Source organism: Pangasianodon hypophthalmus, chromosome 4 (assembly GCF_027358585.1).
Source record: "Pangasianodon hypophthalmus isolate fPanHyp1 chromosome 4, fPanHyp1.pri, whole genome shotgun sequence".
Classification (NCBI taxonomy): Eukaryota; Metazoa; Chordata; class Actinopteri; order Siluriformes; family Pangasiidae; genus Pangasianodon; species Pangasianodon hypophthalmus.
Genome location: NC_069713.1, coordinates 117,831 through 141,736, shown reverse-complemented (window position 1 = coordinate 141,736; position 23,906 = coordinate 117,831). Strand labels below are relative to the sequence as shown.

Here is a 23,906-nt window from a genome sequence, read left to right as displayed (position 1 = left end):
AGTATGTTGTGTGTAAAGTGCAGTATGTCATTAGTAAAGTGCAGTATGTCAGTAAAGCGCAGTATGTCATTAGTAAAGTGCAGTATGTCATTAGTAAAGTGCAGTATGTCATTAGTAAAGTGCAGTATGTCATTAGTAAAGTGCAGTATGTCATTAGTAAAGTGCAGTATGTCATTAGTAAAGTGCAGTATGTTGTGTGTAAAGCGCAGTATGTTGTGTGTAAAGCGCAGTATGTCATTAGTAAAGCGCAGTATGTCATTAGTAAAGTGCAGTATGTTGTGTGTAAAGCGCAGTATGTCATTAGTAAAGTGCAGTATGTTGTGTGTAAAGCGCAGTATGTCATTAGTAAAGTGCAGTATGTTGTGTGTAAAGCGCAGTATGTCATTAGTAAAGTGCAGTATGTTGTGTGTAAAGCGCAGTATGTCATTAGTAAAGTGCAGTATGTTGTGTGTAAAGCGCAGTATGTTGTGTGTAAAGTGCAGTATGTCATTAGTAAAGTGCAGTATGTCATTAGTAAAGCGCAGTATGTCATTAGTAAAGTGCAGTATGTTGTGTGTAAAGCGCAGTATGTCATTAGTAAAGTGCAGTATGTTGTGTGTAAAGCGCAGTATGTCATTAGTAAAGTGCAGTATGTTGTGTGTAAAGCGCAGTATGTTGTGTGTAAAGTGCAGTATGTCATTAGTAAAGTGCAGTATGTTGTGTGTAAAGTGCAGTATGTCATTAGTAAAGCGCAGTGTGTTGTGTGTAAAGTGCAGTATGTTGTGTGTAAAGTGCAGTATGTCATTAGTAAAGTGCAGTATGTTGTGTGTAAAGTGCAGTATGTTGTGTGTAAAGTGCAGTATGTCATTAGTAAAGCGCAGTATGTCATTAGTAAAGTGCAGTATGTTGTGTGTAAAGCGCAGTATGTCATTAGTAAAGTGCAGTATGTTGTGTGTAAAGCGCAGTATGTCATTAGTAAAGTGCAGTATGTTGTGTGTAAAGCGCAGTATTTTGTGTGTAAAGTGCAGTATGTCATTAGTAAAGTGCAGTATGTTGTGTGTAAAGTGCAGTATGTCATTAGTAAAGCGCAGTATGTCATTAGTAAAGTGCAGTATGTTGTGTGTAAAGCGCAGTATGTCATTAGTAAAGTGCAGTATGTCATTAGTAAAGCGCAGTATGTCATTAGTAAAGTGCAGTATGTCATTAGTAAAGTGCAGTATGTCATTAGTAAATCGCAGTATGTCATTAGTAAAGCGCAGTATGTCATTAGTAAAGTGCAGTGTCATTAGTAAAGTGCAGTATGTTGTGTGTAAAGTGCAGTATGTTGTGTGTAAAGTGCAGTATGTCATTAGTAAAGCGCAGTATGTCATTAGTAAAGTGCAGTATGTCATTAGTAAAGCGCAGTATGTCGTTAGTAAAGTGCAGTATGTCGTTAGTAAAGTGCAGTATGTCGTTAGTAAAGCGCAGTATGTCATTAGTAAAACGCAGTATGTTGTGTGTAAAGCGCAGTATGTCATTAGTAAAGCGCAGTATGTCATTAGTAAAGTGCAGTATGTCATTAGTAAAGTGCAGTATGTTGTGTGTAAAGCGCAGTATGTTGTGTGTAAAGCGCAGTATGTCATTAGTAAAGCGCAGTATGTCATTAGTAAAGTGCAGTATGTCATTAGTAAAGTGCAGTATGTTGTGTGTAAAGTGCAGTATGTTGTGTGTAAAGTGCAGTATGTCATTAGTAAAGCGCAGTATATCGTTAGTAAAGTGCAGTATATCGTTAGTAAAGCGCAGTATGTCATTAGTAAAGCGCAGTATGATGTTAGTAAAGTGCAGTATGTCATTAGTAAAGCGCAGTATGTCATTAGTAAAGCGCAGTATGTCATTAGTAAAGCGCAGTATGTTGTGTGTAAAGTGCAGTATGTCATTAGTAAAGCGCAGTATGTCATTAGTAAAGCGCAGTATGTCATTAGTAAAGCGCAGTATGTCATTAGTAAAGTGCAGTATGTTGTGTGTAAAGCGCAGTATGTCATTAGTAAAGTGCAGTATGTCATTAGTAAAGCGCAGTATGTTGTGTGTAAAGTGCAGTATGTCATTACTAAAGCGCAGTATGTCATTAGTAAAGTGCAGTATGTTGTGTGTAAAGCGCAGTATGTCATTAGTAAAGCGCAGTATGTCATTAGTAAAGTGCAGTATGTTGTGTGTAAAGCGCAGTATGTCATTAGTAAAGTGCAGTATGTCATTAGTAAAGCGCAGTATGTCATTAGTAAAGTGCAGTATGTCATTAGTAAAGCGCAGTATGTCATTAGTAAAGTGCAGTATGTCATTAGTAAAGTGCAGTATGTTGTGTGTAAAGCGCAGTATGTCATTAGTAAAGTGCAGTATGTTGTGTGTAAAGCGCAGTATGTTGTGTGTAAAGTGCAGTATGTCATTAGTAAAGTGCAGTATGTCATTAGTAAAGCGCAGTATGTCATTAGTAAAGTGCAGTATGTTGTGTGTAAAGCGCAGTATGTCATTAGTAAAGTGCAGTATGTTGTGTGTAAAGCGCAGTATGTTGTGTGTAAAGTGCAGTATGTCATTAGTAAAGCGCAGTATGTCATTAGTAAAGCGCAGTATGTCATTAGTAAAGTGCAGTATGTTGTGTGTAAAGTGCAGTATGTCATTAGTAAAGTGCAGTATGTTGTGTGTAAAGCGCAGTATGTCATTAGTAAAGTGCAGTATGTTGTGTGTAAAGCGCAGTATGTCATTAGTAAAGTGCAGTATGTTGTGTGTAAAGCGCAGTATGTCATTAGTAAAGTGCAGTATGTCATTAGTAAAGCGCAGTATGTTGTGTGTAAAGCGCAGTATGTCATTAGTAAAGTGCAGTATGTTGTGTGTAAAGCGCAGTATGTTGTGTGTAAAGCGCAGTATGTCATTAGTAAAGTGCAGTATGTCATTAGTAAAGCGCAGTATGTCATTAGTAAAGTGCAGTATGTTGTGTGTAAAGCGCAGTATGTCATTAGTAAAGTGCAGTATGTTGTGTGTAAAGCGCAGTATGTCATTAGTAAAGTGCAGTATGTCATTAGTAAATCGCAGTATGTCGTGTGTAAAGCGCAGTATGTCATTAGTAAAGCGCAGTATGTTGTGTGTAAAGCGCAGTATGTCATTAGTAAAGTGCAGTATGTTGTGTGTAAAGCGCAGTATGTTGTGTGTAAAGTGCAGTATGTCATTAGTAAAGCGCAGTATGTCATTAGTAAAGCGCAGTATGTCATTAGTAAAGTGCAGTATGTTGTGTGTAAAGTGCAGTATGTCATTAGTAAAGTGCAGTATGTTGTGTGTAAAGCGCAGTATGTCATTAGTAAAGTGCAGTATGTTGGGTGTAAAGCGCAGTATGTCATTAGTAAAGTGCAGTATGTTGTGTGTAAAGCGCAGTATGTCATTAGTAAAGTGCAGTATGTCATTAGTAAAGCGCAGTATGTTGTGTGTAAAGCGCAGTATGTCATTAGTAAAGTGCAGTATGTTGTGTGTAAAGCGCAGTATGTTGTGTGTAAAGTGCAGTATGTCATTAGTAAAGTGCAGTATGTCATTAGTAAAGCGCAGTATGTCATTAGTAAAGTGCAGTATGTTGTGTGTAAAGCGCAGTATGTCATTAGTAAAGTGCAGTATGTTGTGTGTAAAGTGCAGTATGTCATTAGTAAAGCGCAGTATGTCATTAGTAAAGTGCAGTATGTTGTGTGTAAAGCGCAGTATGTCATTAGTAAAGTGCAGTATGTCATTAGTAAAGTGCAGTATGTCATTAGTAAAGTGCAGTATGTTGGGTGTAAAGTGCAGTATGTTGTGTGTAAAGCGCAGTATGTCATTAGTAAAGTGCAGTATGTCATTAGTAAAGTGCAGTATGTCATTAGTAAATCGCAGTATGTCATTAGTAAAGCGCAGTATGTCATTAGTAAAGTGCAGTGTCTTTAGTAAAGTGCAGTATGTTGTGTGTAAAGTGCAGTATGTTGTGTGTAAAGTGCAGTATGTCATTAGTAAAGCGCAGTATGTCATTAGTAAAGTGCAGTATGTCATTAGTAAAGTGCAGTATGTTGTGTGTAAAGTGCAGTATGTTGTGTGTAAAGTGCAGTATGTCATTAGTAAAGCGCAGTATGTCATTAGTAAAGCGCAGTATATCGTTAGTAAAGTGCAGTATATCGTTAGTAAAGCGCAGTATGTCATTAGTAAAGCGCAGTATGATGTTAGTAAAGTGCAGTATGTCATTAGTAAAGCGCAGTATGTCATTAGTAAAGCGCAGTATGTTGTGTGTAAAGCGCAGTATGTTGTGTGTAAAGCGCAGTATGTCATTAGTAAAGTGCAGTATGTCATTAGTAAAGCGCAGTATGTCATTAGTAAAGTGCAGTATGTTGTGTGTAAAGTGCAGTATGTCATTAGTAAAGTGCAGTATGTCATTAGTAAAGTGCAGTATGTTGTGTGTAAAGCGCAGTATGTCATTAGTAAAGTGCAGTATGTTGTGTGTAAAGCGCAGTATGTCATTAGTAAAGCGCAGTATGTTGTGTGTAAAGCGCAGTATGTCATTAGTAAAGTGCAGTATGTTGTGTGTAAAGCGCAGTATGTTGTGTGTAAAGTGCAGTATGTCATTAGTAAAGTGCAGTATGTCATTAGTAAAGCGCAGTATGTCATTAGTAAAGTGCAGTATGTTGTGTGTAAAGCGCAGTATGTCATTAGTAAAGTGCAGTATGTTGTTTGTAAAGCGCAGTATGTCATTAGTAAAGTGCAGTATGTCATTAGTAAATCGCAGTATGTCATTAGTAAAGCGCAGTATGTCATTAGTGAAGCGCAGTATGTTGGGTGTAAAGCGCAGTATGTCATTAGTAAAGCGCAGTGTGTCATTAGTAAAGTGCAGTGTCATTAGTAAAGTGCAGTATGTCATTAGTAAAGCGCAGTATGTTGTGTGTAAAGTGCAGTATGTTGTGTGTAAAGTGCAGTATGTCATTAGTAAAGCACAGTATGTCATTAGTAAAGCGCAGTATGTCATTAGTAAAGTGCAGTATGTCATTACTAAAGTGCAGTATGTCATTAGTAAAGCGCAGTATGTTGTGTGTAAAGCGCAGTATGTCATTAGTAAAGTGCAGTGTCATTAGTAAAGTGCAGTATGTTGTGTGTAAAGTGCAGTATGTTGTGTGTAAAGTGCAGTATGTCATTAGTAAAGCGCAGTATGTCATTAGTAAAGCGCAGTATGTCATTAGTAAAGCGCAGTATATCGTTAGTAAAGCGCAGTATGTCATTAGTAAAGCGCAGTATGATGTTAGTAAAGTGCAGTATGTTGGGTGTAAAGCGCAGTATGTCATTAGTAAAGCGCAGTATGTCATTAGTAAAGCGCAGTATGTCATTAGTAAAGCGCAGTATGTCATTAGTAAAGTGCAGTATGTCATTAGTAAAGCGCAGTATATCGTTAGTAAAGCGCAGTATGTCGTTAGTAAAGCGCAGTATGATGTTAGTAAAGTGCAGTATGTCATTAGTAAAGCGCAGTATGTCATTAGTAAAGTGCAGTATGTTGGGTGTAAAGCGCAGTATGTCATTAGTAAAGCGCAGTATGTCATTAGTAAAGTGCAGTATGTCATTAGTAAAGCGCAGTATGTCATTAGTGAAGCGCAGTATGTCATTAGTAAAGCGCAGTATGTTGTGTGTAAAGCGCAGTATGTCATTAGTAAAGCGCAGTATGTCATTAGTAAAGTGCAGTATGATGTTAGTAAAGTGCAGTATGTCATTAGTAAAGCGCAGTATGATGTTAGTAAAGTGCAGTATGTCATTAGTAAAGTGCAGTATGTCATTAGTAAAGTGCAGTATGTTGGGTGTAAAGCGCAGTATGTCATTAGTAAAGCGCAGTATGTCATTAGAAAAGTGCAGTATGTTGGGTGTAAAGTGCAGTATGTTGTGTGTAAAGCGCAGTATGTCATTAGAAAAGTGCAGTATGTTGGGTGTAAAGTGCAGTATGTTGTGTGTAAAGTGCAGTATGTCATTAGTAAAGCGCAGTATGTCATTAGTAAAGCGCAGTATGTCATTAGTAAAGTGCAGTATGTCATTAGTAAAGCGCAGTATGTTGTGTGTAAAGCGCAGTATGTCATTAGTAAAGCGCAGTATGTTGTGTGTAAAGCGCAGTATGTCATTAGTAAAGCGCAGTATGTTGTGTGTAAAGTGCAGTATGTCATTAGTAAAGCGCAGTATGTCATTAGTAAAGTGCAGTATGTTGTGTGTAAAGCGCAGTATGTCATTAGTAAAGTGCAGTATGTCATTAGTAAAGTGCAGTATGTCATTAGTAAAGTGCAGTATGTCATTAGTAAAGCGCAGTATATCGTTAGTAAAGCGCAGTATGTCATTAGTAAAGCGCAGTATGTCATTAGTAAAGCGCAGTATGATGTTAGTAAAGTGCAGTATGTCATTAGTAAAGCGCAGTATGTCATTAGTAAAGTGCAGTATGTTGGGTGTAAAGTGCAGTATGTTGTGTGTAAAGCGCAGTATGTCATTAGTAAAGCGCAGTATGTTGTGTGTAAAGCGCAGTATGTTGTGTGTAAAGCGCAGTATGTCATTAGTAAAGTGCAGTATGTCATTAGTAAAGCGCAGTATGTCATTAGTAAAGTGCAGTATGTTGTGTGTAAAGTGCAGTATGTCATTAGTAAAGTGCAGTATGTCATTAGTAAAGTGCAGTATGTTGTGTGTAAAGCGCAGTATGTCATTAGTAAAGTGCAGTATGTTGTGTGTAAAGCGCAGTATGTCATTAGTAAAGCGCAGTATGTTGTGTGTAAAGCGCAGTATGTCATTAGTAAAGTGCAGTATGTTGTGTGTAAAGCGCAGTATGTTGTGTGTAAAGCGCAGTATGTCATTAGTAAAGCGCAGTATGTCATTAGTAAAGCGCAGTATGTCATTAGTAAAGTGCAGTATGTCATTAGTAAAGTGCAGTATGTTGTGTGTAAAGCGCAGTATGTCATTAGTAAAGCGCAGTATGTCATTAGTAAAGTGCAGTATGTCATTAGTAAAGCGCAGTATGTCATTAGTAAAGTGCAGTATGTTGTGTGTAAAGCACAGTATGTTGTGTGTAAAGTGCAGTATGTCATTAGTAAAGTGCAGTATGTCATTAGTAAAGCGCAGTATGTCATTAGTAAAGCGCAGTATGTTGTGTGTAAAGCGCAGTATGTCATTAGTAAAGTGCAGTATGTCATTAGTAAAGCGCAGTATGTTGTGTGTAAAGTGCAGTATGTCATTAGTAAAGCGCAGTATGTCATTAGTAAAGTGCAGTATGTCATTAGTAAAGCGCAGTATGATGTTAGTAAAGCGCAGCATGTCATTAGTAAAGCGCAGTATGTCATTAGTAAAGCGCAGTATGATGTTAGTAAAGTGCAGTATGTCATTAGTAAAGCGCAGTATGTCATTAGTAAAGTGCAGTATGTTGGGTGTAAAGTGCAGTATGTTGTGTGTAAAGCGCAGTATGTCATTAGTAAAGCGCAGTATGTCATTAGTAAAGTGCAGTATGTCATTAGTAAAGCGCAGTATGTTGTGTCTAAAGTGCAGTATGTCATTAGTAAAGCGCAGTATGTCATTAGTAAAGTGCAGTATGTTGTGTGTAAAGCGCAGTATGTTGTGTGTAAAGTGCAGTATGTCATTAGTAAAGTGCAGTATGTTGTGTGTAAAGTGCAGTATGTCATTAGTAAAGCGCAGTATGATGTTAGTAAAGCGCAGTATGTTGTGTGTAAAGCGCAGTATGTTTTGTGTAAAGTGCAGTATGTCATTAGTAAAGTGCAGTATGTCATTAGTAAAGCGCAGTATGTTGTGTGTAAAGCGCAGTATGTCATTAGTAAAGCGCAGTATGTCATTAGTAAAGCGCAGTATGTTGTGTGTAAAGCGCAGTATGTTGTGTGTAAAGTGCAGTATGTCATTAGTAAAGCGCAGTATGTCATTAGTAAAGCGCAGTATGTTGTGTGTAAAGCGCAGTATGTTGTGTGTAAAGCGCAGTATGTTGTGTGTAAAGTGCAGTATGTCATTAGTAAAGTGCAGTATGTCATTAGTAAAGCGCAGTATGTTGTGTGTAAAGCGCAGTATGTTGTGTGTAAAGCGCAGTATGTTGTGTGTAAAGTGCAGTATGTCATTAGTAAAGCGCAGTATGTTGTGTGTAAAGCGCAGTATGATGTTAGTAAAGTGCAGTATTTCTTTTGTGTTTAATTGTGTGAAATTCCCTGTCAGCAGTTGTGGAGGAGTCACTCTGTGTTTTATAAAATCTGTGTGTGTTTTCAAGGCTGCAGTTAAAGGACGGGGTGACAGCTGTCAGGCCACGCCACCCCATAAATCACCCTGCTTACACACACACACACACACACACACACACACACACACACACACGGGTGCCTTTCAGTACTGCAGTGTGTTACTCACTGCACGCTGTGATAGCGTCTCTTTACATAAACGTTATTAAACTAAATAATGTTAGCATAAATAATAACAGAAATAACAATTATTGTTAACAAAAACAATATTAACGCTATCAGTACTAAGATAAACAGTATTAACACAAATAATAATAATAATTCATAAGTAACATAAATAGTAGTCGTATAAGTAATGTTTTTATCTTATATGCATGTACTAAATATCTCTGGTTTGTAACTGATACTGAATTCACACACACTGAAACAGGAAGTGCTGTGGTCAGCGTGCATGGGAATCATCTGTGTGTGTGTGTGTGTGTGTGTGTGTGTGTGTCCTCCAAGTTGAGATCACATGATTCAATCACATGATCCAGTGATCCAGACTGTGTGTGTGTGTTTGTGTGTGTGTGTGTGTGTCTGTTTCTGTGTGCAGCCTCTTCTCTCTTTCTCCTTCTCACACACACACACACACACACACACAAACATACACACACACATTCCAGACAAACCAGTTCTATACACACACACACACACACACACACACATTTGTCTCTCTGGTTGCCAGCGGACATCAACACTGAAAGCTTCTGAGTGTAAGGAGTGTGTGTGTGTGTGTGTGTGTGTGTGTGTGTCTTTTTTCCCACCACTGCTCTTCCAGGGGAAAGTTCATCACCTGTTACTGAGATTAGGATGTCCCATAAATTATACACCTCTCTCACTCTCTCTCTCTCTCTCTCACACACACACACACACGTATGTGGCTGCAGGTTACTGAGGCTAATGCTAACACAAACGCTAATGCTAAGGCCAATGGTAATACACTAATATCCACGCTAATTTTTTCCTTTTAAAACTCTGTATTTTTACACTTAAATCTTACATAAAGATATCTAAGACACAGGGGTTTTACCGTGTTAGAAGAAACAAGTATGCAGACACACACACACACACACACACAAGTTTTCTGACATCTTCAGGACAGAGGAGTTTACGTTTCTTTGCGGTTTCTCAGTAACATGCGTAACAGGCTGCGATTTTTCTCTTATTAACTTGAAGAGAGAGAATAAATAGAGGCTGGTGAGGGAACGACTGTTCTGGAACTATCTTTTTTTTGCAGACATTAAATGTAACTATAAACTGATAAAAAAAATGATCTGTCTTTGTTTAATAAATAAATGATTTTAATTGTTGGTAAATCACTGTGGTGTAAGAGGAATAAAACACTTGGGGACGTGCTGTTAGAGGAAAATAATCAACTTCAGGGTGGAAACAGTAACTCCGCTTCATCACACCATGCTGTTGTTGATTATTTTACTGTTACAGCAAGACACAGAGTTTATTATTGACATACAGTATCTGAGTTACAGTTTTAAATCTGCCATTCTGAATAGTGTTGGGATGTTACCATGACAACTTGCATGAATAACACTATCAGCTCTGTGTGTATTTACTCTTACACACCTACACACACACACACACACACACAGGCCTGTACTCTGACTAATTCAGCTCCTGTGTGAGATCAGCATGTAGAGACAGAGAGACAGGTGTGGAGGTGAGACAGTGACGTGTATGAGTGCATAAACACTGACACACACACACACACACACACACACACACAGACCATCAGAGAGACACATTATGTCTGTATATCATGACATACAGATGTTAATCCTGTCACATTTTGCCTCATAATTCTGCATAAAATGTGTCTATTGAGTGTGTGTGTGTGTGTGTGTGTGTGTGTGTGTGTCTCCTCAGTGGAATCTGGTGTGTGATTCTGCGTGGAAGGTGCACATCGCTAAGTTCTCCCTGCTGGTTGGTTCCATATTCGGATACCTGGTTCTCGGAGTGCTGGCTGATTGGTGAGTGCCTGATCATGTGACCACACTGAGGGATTATGGGAAATGTCATGCTAAAACTGGGGCCTGTTAGACATTTACCACACTTAAGGCCCCTGCAGCTGTTAGCCATTCTTGCTAACTTTTGGCAAACCTTCTGACTTAGCCACAAAACGAGACCACACCCTGATCGTAAATTTCTCTCCAAAACTCGGCCCACCGAGGAAGTGTGCCAGTGTGGAGAGTGTAGCGGTTCACTAAAGCTAGAGCTAGCATTGCCTTAACAAGCAGGACTAGCTAAATTATAAGGTGCTAATGTTAGCCAGCTAACTTGCTAAATAGTGAAGATGGAATTTTGACCTACAGGGTTCTAGAATTTAGAACCTTTGTGTCACTGTTTCTGCGCTCTAATGGAACTCGAACACACAATATTCCTGTCGTGACAACACTGTTGCTAGGCAGCTGGGAAACATGGACACGAAATGTCCACTAGCTGCGATAGCCGTGATCAACATTTACCTCAGGTGTGTTAGTAAATTACTGAGAAAAACCACCATGTGACTAAAGTTACACTGTAATTACAATTAGCATCAACAGCTAACATCTTTGGGAAACATATTCCTCAGTGTGATGACTTGTGAAGTCAGAGCTGCCAGAAAACTTTGACTTTCCAAACCTTGCACACGCGGCGTCTTATTCAGTGTAGCAGCGCACATGTCAACTGAGGTAGCGGTGATGCTAAGTGTAATTACAGTGTAGTCTGCCTAATTCCCTCTCTCACCGAGCGTTATGCTAGCTAGCTAATGTTGATTATTCTCAATATAGTGGAATGGTAGGCAGTTAGCAGTTGATGCTAAGTGTAATTACAGTGTAATTTTAGTCATAGTATTTTGTTTAATAATTTAGCAACACATCTGAGGTGAGTGAGGTTCAGGATGGTTCTGTCTTGTTTCCACCCTCAGTGATTACGCTAAATGATTAGCCTCAGTGAGTGATGTATCTTCCTTGTGTGTGTGTGTGTGTGTGTGTGAGTGTGAGAGCTGACCTGTGAGTTGACTCTCTGATTGATTCCCTGTCCGCAGGTTTGGGCGTCACGCGGTGTTGGTGGTGTCGGTGTTCTTCACACTCGTGTTTGGCATGTCTGTGGCCTTTTCCATTAATGTCACCATGTTCAGCACACTCCGCTTCTTTGAGGGCTTCTGGCTTGCTGGGATCACACTCTCCCTCTACGTCCTGAGTGAGTAATGAGACACGACCCACACTCACACACTTCACATGTGGCCTACATACTCTCCCAGACACATGGTTTGGGACGCACCCATAGTGAACTGATGATGGTGTTTATGTGGACTATATAGTGGACAGTTCTGCCTCTGCGTAACGTGGGTCATGTTTTGGAAAGAGGGAAAAGGGTCAATGTGTGTGTGTGTTTTGGAAAAGTCAAGTGGGTAGTGTGTGTTGTGTGTGTACACAGCAGCAGAAATTGAGGACACTAAGCACAGCCAGAACTAAACACTTGTCCTTTAACACAGCTAGCTAACAGCTCAATAACACTAGCTAGTTGCCCTTCAGGTCCAAAACAGTGTCCCTGAAAAGACACACTCTCTATACTCACACTCTCGCTATACTCACACTCTCGCTATACTCACACACTCTCGCTATACACACACACTCTCGCTGTGCTCACACTGTCGCTATAATCACACACTCTCTATACTCACACACTCTCTATACTCACACACTCTCGCTATACTCTCACACTCTCGCTATACACACACACTCTCGCTGTGCTCACACTCTCGCTATAATCACACACTCTCTATACTCACACACTCTCGCTATACTCTCACACTCTCGCTATACACACACACTCTCGCTGTGCTCACACTCTCGCTATAATCACACACTCTCTATACTCACACACTCTCTATACTCACACACTCTCGCTATACACACACACTCTCGCTATACTCTCACACTCTCGCTGTGCTCACACACTCTCTATACTCACACACTCTCGCTATACTCACACTCTCGCTATAATGACACACTCTCGCTATACTCACACACTCTCGCTATACTCACACACTCTCGCTATACTCACACACTCTCGCTATACACACACACTCTCGCTGTGCTCACACTGTCGCTATAATCACACACTCTCGCTATACTCACACACTCTCGCTATACTCACACACTCTCGCTATACTCTCACACTCTCTATACTCACACACTCTCGCTATACTCACACACTCTCGCTATACTCACACACTCTCGCTATACTCACACACTCTCGCTATACACACACACTCTCGCTGTGCTCACACTGTCGCTATAATCACACACTCTCGCTATACTCACACACTCTCGCTATACTCACACAATCTCGCTATACACACACACTCTCGCTGTGCTCACACTCTCGCTATAATCACACACTCTCTATACTCACACACTCTCGCTATACTCTCACACTCTCGCTGTGCTCACACTCTCGCTATAATCACACACTCTCTATACTCACACACTCTCTATACTCACACACTCTCGCTATACACACACACTCTCGCTATACACACACACTCTCTATACTCACACACTCTCGCTATACTCTCACACTCTCGCTATACACACACACTCTCGCTGTGCTCACACACTCTCTATACTCACACACTCTCGCTATACTCACACTCTCGCTATAATGACACACTCTCGCTATACTCACACACTCTCGCTATACTCACACACTCTCGCTATACACACACACTCTCGCTGTGCTCACACTGTCGCTATAATCACACACTCTCTATACTCACACACACTCGCTATACTGACACACTCTCTATACTCACACACTCTCTATACTCACACACTCTCGCTATACTCTCACACTCTCGCTATACACACACACTCTCGCTGTGCTCACACACTCTCTATACTCACACACTCGCTATACTCACACTCTCTCGCTGTGCTGACACACTCGCTATACTCACACACTCTCTATATTCACACACTCTCGCTATAATCACACACTCTCTATACTCACACACTGTCTATAATCACACACGCGCTATAATCACACACTCGCTATACTCACACACCGTCTATAATCACACACTCTCTATACTCACACACTGTCTATAATCACACACTGTCTATACTCACACACTCGCTATACTCACACACTGTCTATATTCACACACTCTCTATACTCACACACTGTCTATAATCACACACTGTCTATAATCAAACACTCGCTATACTCACACACTGTCTATAATCACACACTGTCTATAATCACACACTCGCTATACTCACACACTGTATAATCACACACTCTCTATAATCACACACTCTCTATAATCACACACTCTCTATAATCACACACTCTCTACACTCACACACTCTCTATAATCACACACTCTCTATAATCACACACTCTCTATACTCACACACTCTCTACACTCACACACTCGCTACACTCACACACTCGCTATACTCACACACTGTCTATAATCACACACTCGCTATACTCACACACTCGCTATACTCACACACTCGCTATACTCACACACTCGCTATAATCACACACTCGCTATAATCACACACTCGCTATAATCACACTCTCTATAATCACACTCTCTCTATAATCACACACTCTATAATCACACACTCTCTATAATCACACTCTCTATAATCACACTCTCTATACTCACACACTCGCTATAATCATTACACACTATACTCACACACTCCCTATACTCACACACTCCCTATAATCACACACTCGCTATACTCACACACTCGCTATACTCACACACTCTCTATAATCACACACTCGCTATAATCACACACTCGCTATAATCACACTCTCTATAATCACACACTCTCTATAATCACACACTCTCTATACTCACACACTCGCTATACTCACACACTCGCTATAATCACACACTCGCTATAATCACACACTCGCTATACTCACACACTCGCTATAATCACACACACGCTATAATCACACACTCGCTATAATGACACACTCGCTATACTCACACACTCGCTATAATCACACTCGCTATAATCACACACTCGCTATAATCACACACTCGCTATAATGACACACTCTCTATAATCACACACTCGCTATACTCACACACTCGCTATAATCACACACTCGCTATAATCACACACTCTCTATACTCACACACTCGCTATACTCACACTTTCTATAATCACACACTCGCTATAATCACACTCGCTATAATCACACACTCGCTATAATCACACACTCGCTATACTCACACACTCTATAATCACACACTCTCTATACTCACACACTCTCTATAATCACACACTCTCTATAATCACACACTCGCTATAATCACACACTCGCTATACTCACACACTCACTATAATCACACACTCTGTATAATCACACACTCTCTACACTCACACACTCGCTATAATCACTCACTCTATAATCACACACTCTCTATAATCACACACTCGCTATAATCACACTCTCTATAATCACACACTCTATAATCACACACTCTCTACACTCACACACTCTCTATAATCACACACTCTATAATCACACACTCGCTATAATCACACACTCTCTATAATCACTCTCTATAATCACACACTCTCTATAATCACACACTCTCTATAATCACTCTCTATAATCACACACTCGCTATACTCACACACTCGCTATACTCACACTCGCTATAATCACACACTCTCTATAATCACTCTCTATAATCACACACTCTCTATAATCACACACTCTCTATAATCACTCTCTATAATCACACACTCGCTATACTCACACACTCGCTATATTCACACTCGCTATAATCACACACTCTCTATAATCACACACTCTCTATAATCACACACACTCTATAATCACACACTCTCTATAATCACTCGCTATACTCACACACTCGCTATACTCACACACTCGCTATAATCACACACTCTCTATAATCACACACTCTCTATAATCACACACTCACTATAATCACACACTCGCTATACTCACACACTCGCTATACTTACACACTCTCTCTAATCACACATTCGCTATAATCTCACACTCACTATACTCACACACTCTCGCTATAATCACACACTCTCTATACTCACACACTCGCTATACTCACACACTCGCTATAATCACACTCTCGCTATAATCACACACTCGCTATAATCACACACTCGCTATAATCACACACTCTCTATAATCACACACTCTCTATAATCACACACTCGCTACACTCACACACTCGCTACACTCACACACTCACTATAATCACACACTCTCTATAATCACACACTCGCTACACTCACACACTTGCTACACTCACACACTCTATAATCACACACTCTCTATACTCACACACTCGCTATAATCATTACACACTATACTCACACACTCCCTATACTCACACACTCCCTATAATCACACACTCGCTATACTCACACACTCGCTATACTCACACACTCTCTATAATCACACACTCGCTATAATCACACACTCGCTATAATCACACTCTCTATAATCACACACTCTCTATAATCACACACTCTCTATACTCACACACTCGCTATACTCACACACTCGCTATAATCACACACTCGCTATAATCACACACTCGCTATACTCACACACTCGCTATACTCACACACTCGCTATAATCACACACACGCTATAATCACACACTCGCTATAATGACACACTCGCTATACTCACACACTCGCTATAATCACACACTCGCTATAATCACACACTCGCTATAATGACACACTCTCTATAATCACACACTCGCTATACTCACACACTCGCTATAATCACACACTCGCTATAATCACACACTCTCTATAATCACACACTCGCTATAATCACACACTCGCTATAATCACACACTCGCTATAATCACACACTCGCTGTACTCACACTTTCTATAATCACACACTCGCTATAATCACACTCGCTATAATCACACACTCGCTATAATCACACACTCGCTATACTCACACACTCTATAATCACACACTCTCTATACTCACACACTCTCTATAATCACACACTCTCTATAATCACACACTCGCTATAATCACACACTCGCTATAATCACACACTCACTATACTCACACACTCACTATAATCACACACTCTGTATAATCACACACTCTCTACACTCACACACTCGCTATAATCACACACTCTATAATCACACACTCTCTATAATCACACTCTCTATAATCACACACTCTATAATCACACACTCTCTACACTCACACACTCTCTATAATCACACACTCTCTATAATCACACACTCTCTATAATCACACACTCTCTATAATCACACACTCGCTATACTCACACACTCGCTATACTCACACTCGCTATAATCACACACTCTCTATAATCACTCTCTATAATCACACACTCTCTATAATCACACACTCTCTATAATCACGCTCTATAATCACACACTCGCTATACTCACACACTCGCTATAATCACACACTCTCTATAATCACACACTCTCTATAATCACACACTCTCTATAATCACACACTCTCTATAATCACTCGCTATACTCACACACTCGCTATACTCACACACTCGCTATAATCACACACTCTCTATAATCACACACTCACTATAATCACACACTCGCTATACTCACACACTCGCTATACTTACACACTCTCTCTAATCACACATTCGCTATAATCTCACACTCACTATACTCACACACTCTCGCTATAATCTCACACTCGCTATAATCACACACTCGCTATACTCACACTCGCTATACTCACACTCGCTATACTCACACTCGCTATAATCACACACTCTCTATACTCACACTCGCTATAATCACACACTCGCTATACTCACACTCGCTATAATCACACAGTCGCTATAATCACACTCGCTATACTCACACACTCGCTATACTCACACACTCCCTATACTCACACACTCGCTGTACTCACACACTCGCTGTACTCACACTCTCTATAATCACACACTCTCTATACTCACACTCGCTATAATCACACACTCGCTATAATCATTACACACTATACTCACACACTCCCTATACTCACACACTCCCTATAATCACACACTCGCTATACTCACACACTCGCTATACTCACACACTCTCTATAATCACACACTCTCTATAATCACACACTCTCTATAATCACACACTCGCTATAATCACACTCTCTATAATCACACACTCTCTATAATCACACACTCTCTATAATCACACACTCGCTATACTCACACACTCGCTATACTCACACACTCTCTATAATCACACACTCTGTATAATCACACACTCGCTATAATCACACACTCGCTATAATCACACTCTCTATAATCACACACTCTCTATAATCACACACTCTCTATACTCACACACTCGCTATACTCACACACTCGCTATAATCACACACTCGCTATAATCACACACTCGCTATACTCACACACTCGCTATAATCACACACACGCTATAATCACACACTCGCTATAATGACACACTCGCTATACTCACACACTCGCTATAATCACACTCGCTATAATCACACACTCGCTATAATCACACACTCGCTATAATGACACACTCTCTATAATCACACACTCGCTATACTCACACACTCGCTATAATCACACACTCGCTATAATCACACACTCTCTATACTCACACACTCGCTATACTCACACTTTCTATAATCACACACTCGCTATAATCACACTCGCTATAATCACACACTCGCTATAATCACACACTCGCTATACTCACACACTCTATAATCACACACTCTCTATACTCACACACTCTCTATAATCACACACTCTCTATAATCACACACTCGCTATAATCACACACTCGCTATACTCACACACTCACTATAATCACACACTCTGTATAATCACACACTCTCTACACTCACACACTCGCTATAATCACTCACTCTATAATCACACACTCTCTATAATCACACACTCGCTATAATCACACTCTCTATAATCACACACTCTATAATCACACACTCTCTACACTCACACACTCTCTATAATCACACACTCTATAATCACACACTCGCTATAATCACACACTCTCTATAATCACTCTCTATAATCACACACTCTCTATAATCACTCTCTATAATCACACACTCGCTATACTCACACACTCGCTATACTCACACTCGCTATAATCACACACTCTCTATAATCACTCTCTATAATCACACACTCTCTATAATCACACACTCTCTATAATCACTCTCTATAATCACACACTCGCTATACTCACACACTCGCTATATTCACACTCGCTATAATCACACACTCTCTATAATCACACACTCTCTATAATCACACACACTCTATAATCACACACTCTCTATAATCACTCGCTATACTCACACACTCGCTATACTCACACACTCGCTATACTCACACACTCGCTATAATCACACACTCTCTATAATCACACACTCTCTATAATCACACACTCACTATAATCACACACTCGCTATACTCACACACTCGCTATACTTACACACTCTCTCTAATCACACATTCGCTATAATCTCACACTCACTATACTCACACACTCTCGCTATAATCACACACTCTCTATACTCACACACTCGCTATACTCACACACTCGCTATAATCACACTCTCGCTATAATCACACACTCGCTATAATCACACACTCGCTATAATCACACACTCGCTATAATCACACACTCTCTATAATCACACACTCTCTATAATCACACACTCGCTACACTCACACACTCGCTACACTCACACACTCACTATAATCACACACTCTCTATAATCACACACTCGCTACACTCACACACTTGCTACACTCACACACTCTATAATCACACACTCTCTATAATCACACTCTCTATAATCACACTCTCTATACTCACACACTCGCTATAATCATTACACACTATACTCACACACTCCCTATACTCACACACTCCCTATAATCACACACTCGCTATACTCACACACTCGCTATACTCACACACTCTCTATAATCACACACTCGCTATAATCACACACTCGCTATAATCACACTCTCTATAATCACACACTCTCTATAATCACACACTCTCTATACTCACACACTCGCTATACTCACACACTCGCTATAATCACACACTCGCTATAATCACACACTCGCTATACTCACACACTCGCTATACTCACACACTCGCTATAATCACACACACGCTATAATCACACACTCGCTATAATGACACACTCGCTATACTCACACACTCGCTATAATCACACACTCGCTATAATCACACACTCGCTATAATGACACACTCTCTATAATCACACACTCGCTATACTCACACACTCGCTATAATCACACACTCGCTATAATCACACACTCTCTATAATCACACACTCGCTATAATCACACACTCGCTATAATCACACACTCGCTGTACTCACACTTTCTATAATCACACACTCGCTATAATCACACTCGCTATAATCACACACTCGCTATAATCACACACTCGCTATACTCACACACTCGCTATACTCACACACTCTATAATCACACACTCTCTATACTCACACACTCTCTATAATCACACACTCTCTATAATCACACACTCGCTATAATCACACACTCGCTATAATCACACACTCACTATACTCACACACTCACTATAATCACACACTCTGTATAATCACACACTCTCTACACTCACACACTCGCTATAATCACACACTCTATAATCACACACTCTCTATAATCACACTCTCTATAATCACACACTCTATAATCACACACTCTCTACACTCACACACTCTCTATAATCACACACTCTCTATAATCACTCTCTATAATCACACACTCTCTATAATCACACACTCTCTATAATCACACACTCTCTATAATCACTCTCTATAATCACACACTCGCTATACTCACACACTCGCTATACTCACACTCGCTATAATCACACACTCTCTATAATCACTCTCTATAATCACACACTCTCTATAATCACACACTCTCTATAATCACTCTCTATAATCACACACTCGCTATACTCACACACTCGCTATAATCACACACTCTCTATAATCACACACTCTCTATAATCACACACTCTCTATAATCACTCGCTATACTCACACACTCGCTATACTCACACACTCGCTATAATCACACACTCTCTATAATCACACACTCACTATAATCACACACTCGCTATACTCACACACTCGCTATACTTACACACTCTCTCTAATCACACATTCGCTATAATCTCACACTCACTATACTCACACACTCTCGCTATAATCTCACACTCGCTATAATCACACACTCGCTATACTCACACTCGCTATACTCACACTCGCTATACTCACACTCGCTATAATCACACACTCTCTATACTCACACTCGCTATAATCACACACTCGCTATACTCACACTCGCTATAATCACACAGTCGCTATAATCACACTCGCTATACTCACACACTCGCTATACTCACACACTCCCTATACTCACACACTCGCTGTACTCACACACTCGCTGTACTCACACTCTCTATAATCACACACTCGCTATACTCACACACTCGCTGTAATCACACTCTATAATCACACACTCTCTATACTCACACACTCGCTGTACTCACACACTCGCTGTACTCACACACTCGCTGTACTCACACACTCGCTGTACTCACACTCTATAATCACACACTCTATAATCACACACTCTATAATCACACACTCTCTATACTCACACACTCTATAATCACACACTCGCTATACTCACACACTCTATAATCACACACTCGCTATACTCACACACTCTCTATACTCACACACTCTCTATACTCACACACTCGCTATAATTATTACACACTCGCTATAATCACACTCGCTATAATCACACACTGTCTATAATCACACTCGCTATACTCACACTCGCTATACTCACACACACTCTATACTCACACACTCTCTATAATCACACACTCGCTATACTCACACACTCGCTATAATCACACACTCTCTATACTCACACACTCTCTATAATCACACACTCTCTATAATCACACACTCTATAATCACACACTCTCTACACTCACACACTCTCTATAATCACACACTCGCTATACTCACACACTCTCTATAATCACGCACTCGCTATATTCACACACTCGCTATACTCACACACTCGCTATACTCACACACTCGCTATAATCACAAATTCGCTATAATCTCACACTCTCTATAATCACACACTCGCTATACTCACACACTCGCTATAATCACACACTCTCTATAATCACACTCTATAATCTCACACTCTCTATAATCTCACACTCTCTATAATCACACACTCGCTATACTCACACTCTATAATCACACACTCTCTATACTCACACACTCGCTATACTCACACACTCTCTATACTCACACATTCGCTATACTCACACACTCTGTATAATCACACACTCTCTACACTCACACACTCGCTATAATCACACACTCTGTAATCACACACTCGATATAATCACACTCTCTATAATCACATTCACTATACTCACACACTCGCTATACTAACACACTCGCTATACTCACACTCGCTATAATTACACACTCTCTATACTCACACACTCGTTATAATCGCACACTCTCTATACTCACACACTCGCTATAATCATTACACACTATACTCACACACTCTCTATACTCACACACTCGCTATAATCATTACACACTATACTCACACACTCGCTATACTCACACACTCTCTATACTCACACACTCTCTATACTCACACACTCGCTATAATCACACACTCGCTATAATCACACAGTCGCTATAATCACACACTCTCTATAATCACACTCTCGCTATAATCACGCACTCTCTATAATGACACACTCGCTATACTCACACACTCGCTATAATCACACACTCGCTATACTCACACACTCGCTATAATCACACACTCGCTATACTCACACACTCGCTATACTCACACACTCGCTATACTCACACACTCGCTATAATCACACACTCTCTATACTCACACACTGACTATAATCACACACTCGCTATAATCACACTCTCTATACTCACACACTCGCTATACTCACACACTCGCTATACTCACACACTCGCTATAGTCACACACTCGCTATAGTCACACACTCGCTATAATCACACACTCACTATACTCACACACTCGCTATACTCACACACTCGCTATACTCACACACTCGCTATAATCACACACTCACTATACTCACACACTCTCTATACTCACACTCTCTATACTCACACACTCGCTATACTCACACACTCGCTATAATCACACACTCGCTATAATCACACACTCGCTATAATCACACACTCGCTATACTCACACACTCACTATAATCACACACTCTATACTCACACACTCTCTATAATCACACACTCGCTATACTCACACACTTGCTGTAATCACAGTCTCCCTATCCTCACACACTCGCTGCAATCACACACTCCCTATACGCACACACTCCCTGTAATCACACACTCACTGTACTCACACACTCTCTCTAATCACACACTCTGTAATCACAACTGTAACTGAACTGTAACTGACATGTAATCAAACTGTAACCCGAACTGTAGCCGAGCTGTCATGGAACTCTAACTCAACAGTAATGAGATTGTAACTGGACAATAACCAGACTGTAAACAGACTGTCACTGACCTGTAATTGGACAATAAAGAGACTGTACTGTAACCAAACTGTAACTGAACTCCAACTTGACAATGATCAGACTGTAACTGGACAACGATCAGACTGTAGCTGACTAGTAACCAGACAGTATATGAACTGTAACTGGATAATAAAGAGACTGTATCTGAACTATAACTGGACAAAAACGGATTGTAACTGGACATTTACCCGACTGTGTCTGACCTGTAACAGACTGCAACGTGTGTAAATGGTTTATTTCAAACATGCTAACTGAACAGGAACCAGGTTCTATCAAATGCTGACTTTAGCTAATGCTAAACTCAAAATCTAATGCTAATCAGGTACCTTGATCCTAACCAGGTATTCTTTTCTAGCTAATTAATCGGTTTATTACAGAGAACTAACACTATAACAGGTCTAATGCTAAACAGGTAGACGGGTGTGTTTAATCGTCAGTTAGTCATCTGTTTATGTAGTGAAGATGTTTGGGACACACTTAATGCTACCACAAATATATACACATGCTAGCACAAACACATACTTTAACACTAACACACGCATACGCACACCCGCACACACAATGTCTCAGAGAGCCCTCTCTGTGCTGTCTTTCTCATGTGTGTGTGTGTGTGTGTGTGTGTGTGTGTGTGTGTGTGTGTGTGTGTGTGGGAGAGAGATGGACAGTACCAGCAGAGGAGAGTAGTTATCTGGGACATAGATTAGGTCTGTCAAATCAAGGTTGTGTTTCAGATGATGGAGGAAGAGATGCTGGAAAGCCAGTCTGATATCTTTTGAAAGACTTTGATTAGTGAGTGGAGGAGAATAGAAGTAAAGTTGTGTGTCATCAGTGTAGCAGTGTCAGAAGAAGCCATGAGAGCTGATCTCTGAGTC

General features: G+C 40.2%; 1 protein-coding gene across 1 annotated transcript in view; it reads left to right on the top strand.

Moving 5' to 3' along the window:
- Positions 1 to 23,906, top strand: part of slc22a23 (solute carrier family 22 member 23) — a 51,026-nt gene that overhangs the window by 16,959 nt on the left and 10,161 nt on the right. Inside the window, exons 2-3 of the mRNA XM_053233453.1 lie at positions 10,122 to 10,225; positions 11,284 to 11,438. Of these exons, the coding sequence (XP_053089428.1) occupies positions 10,122 to 10,225; positions 11,284 to 11,438 (259 nt within the window). The remainder of the gene's footprint in view (positions 1 to 10,121; positions 10,226 to 11,283; positions 11,439 to 23,906) is intronic.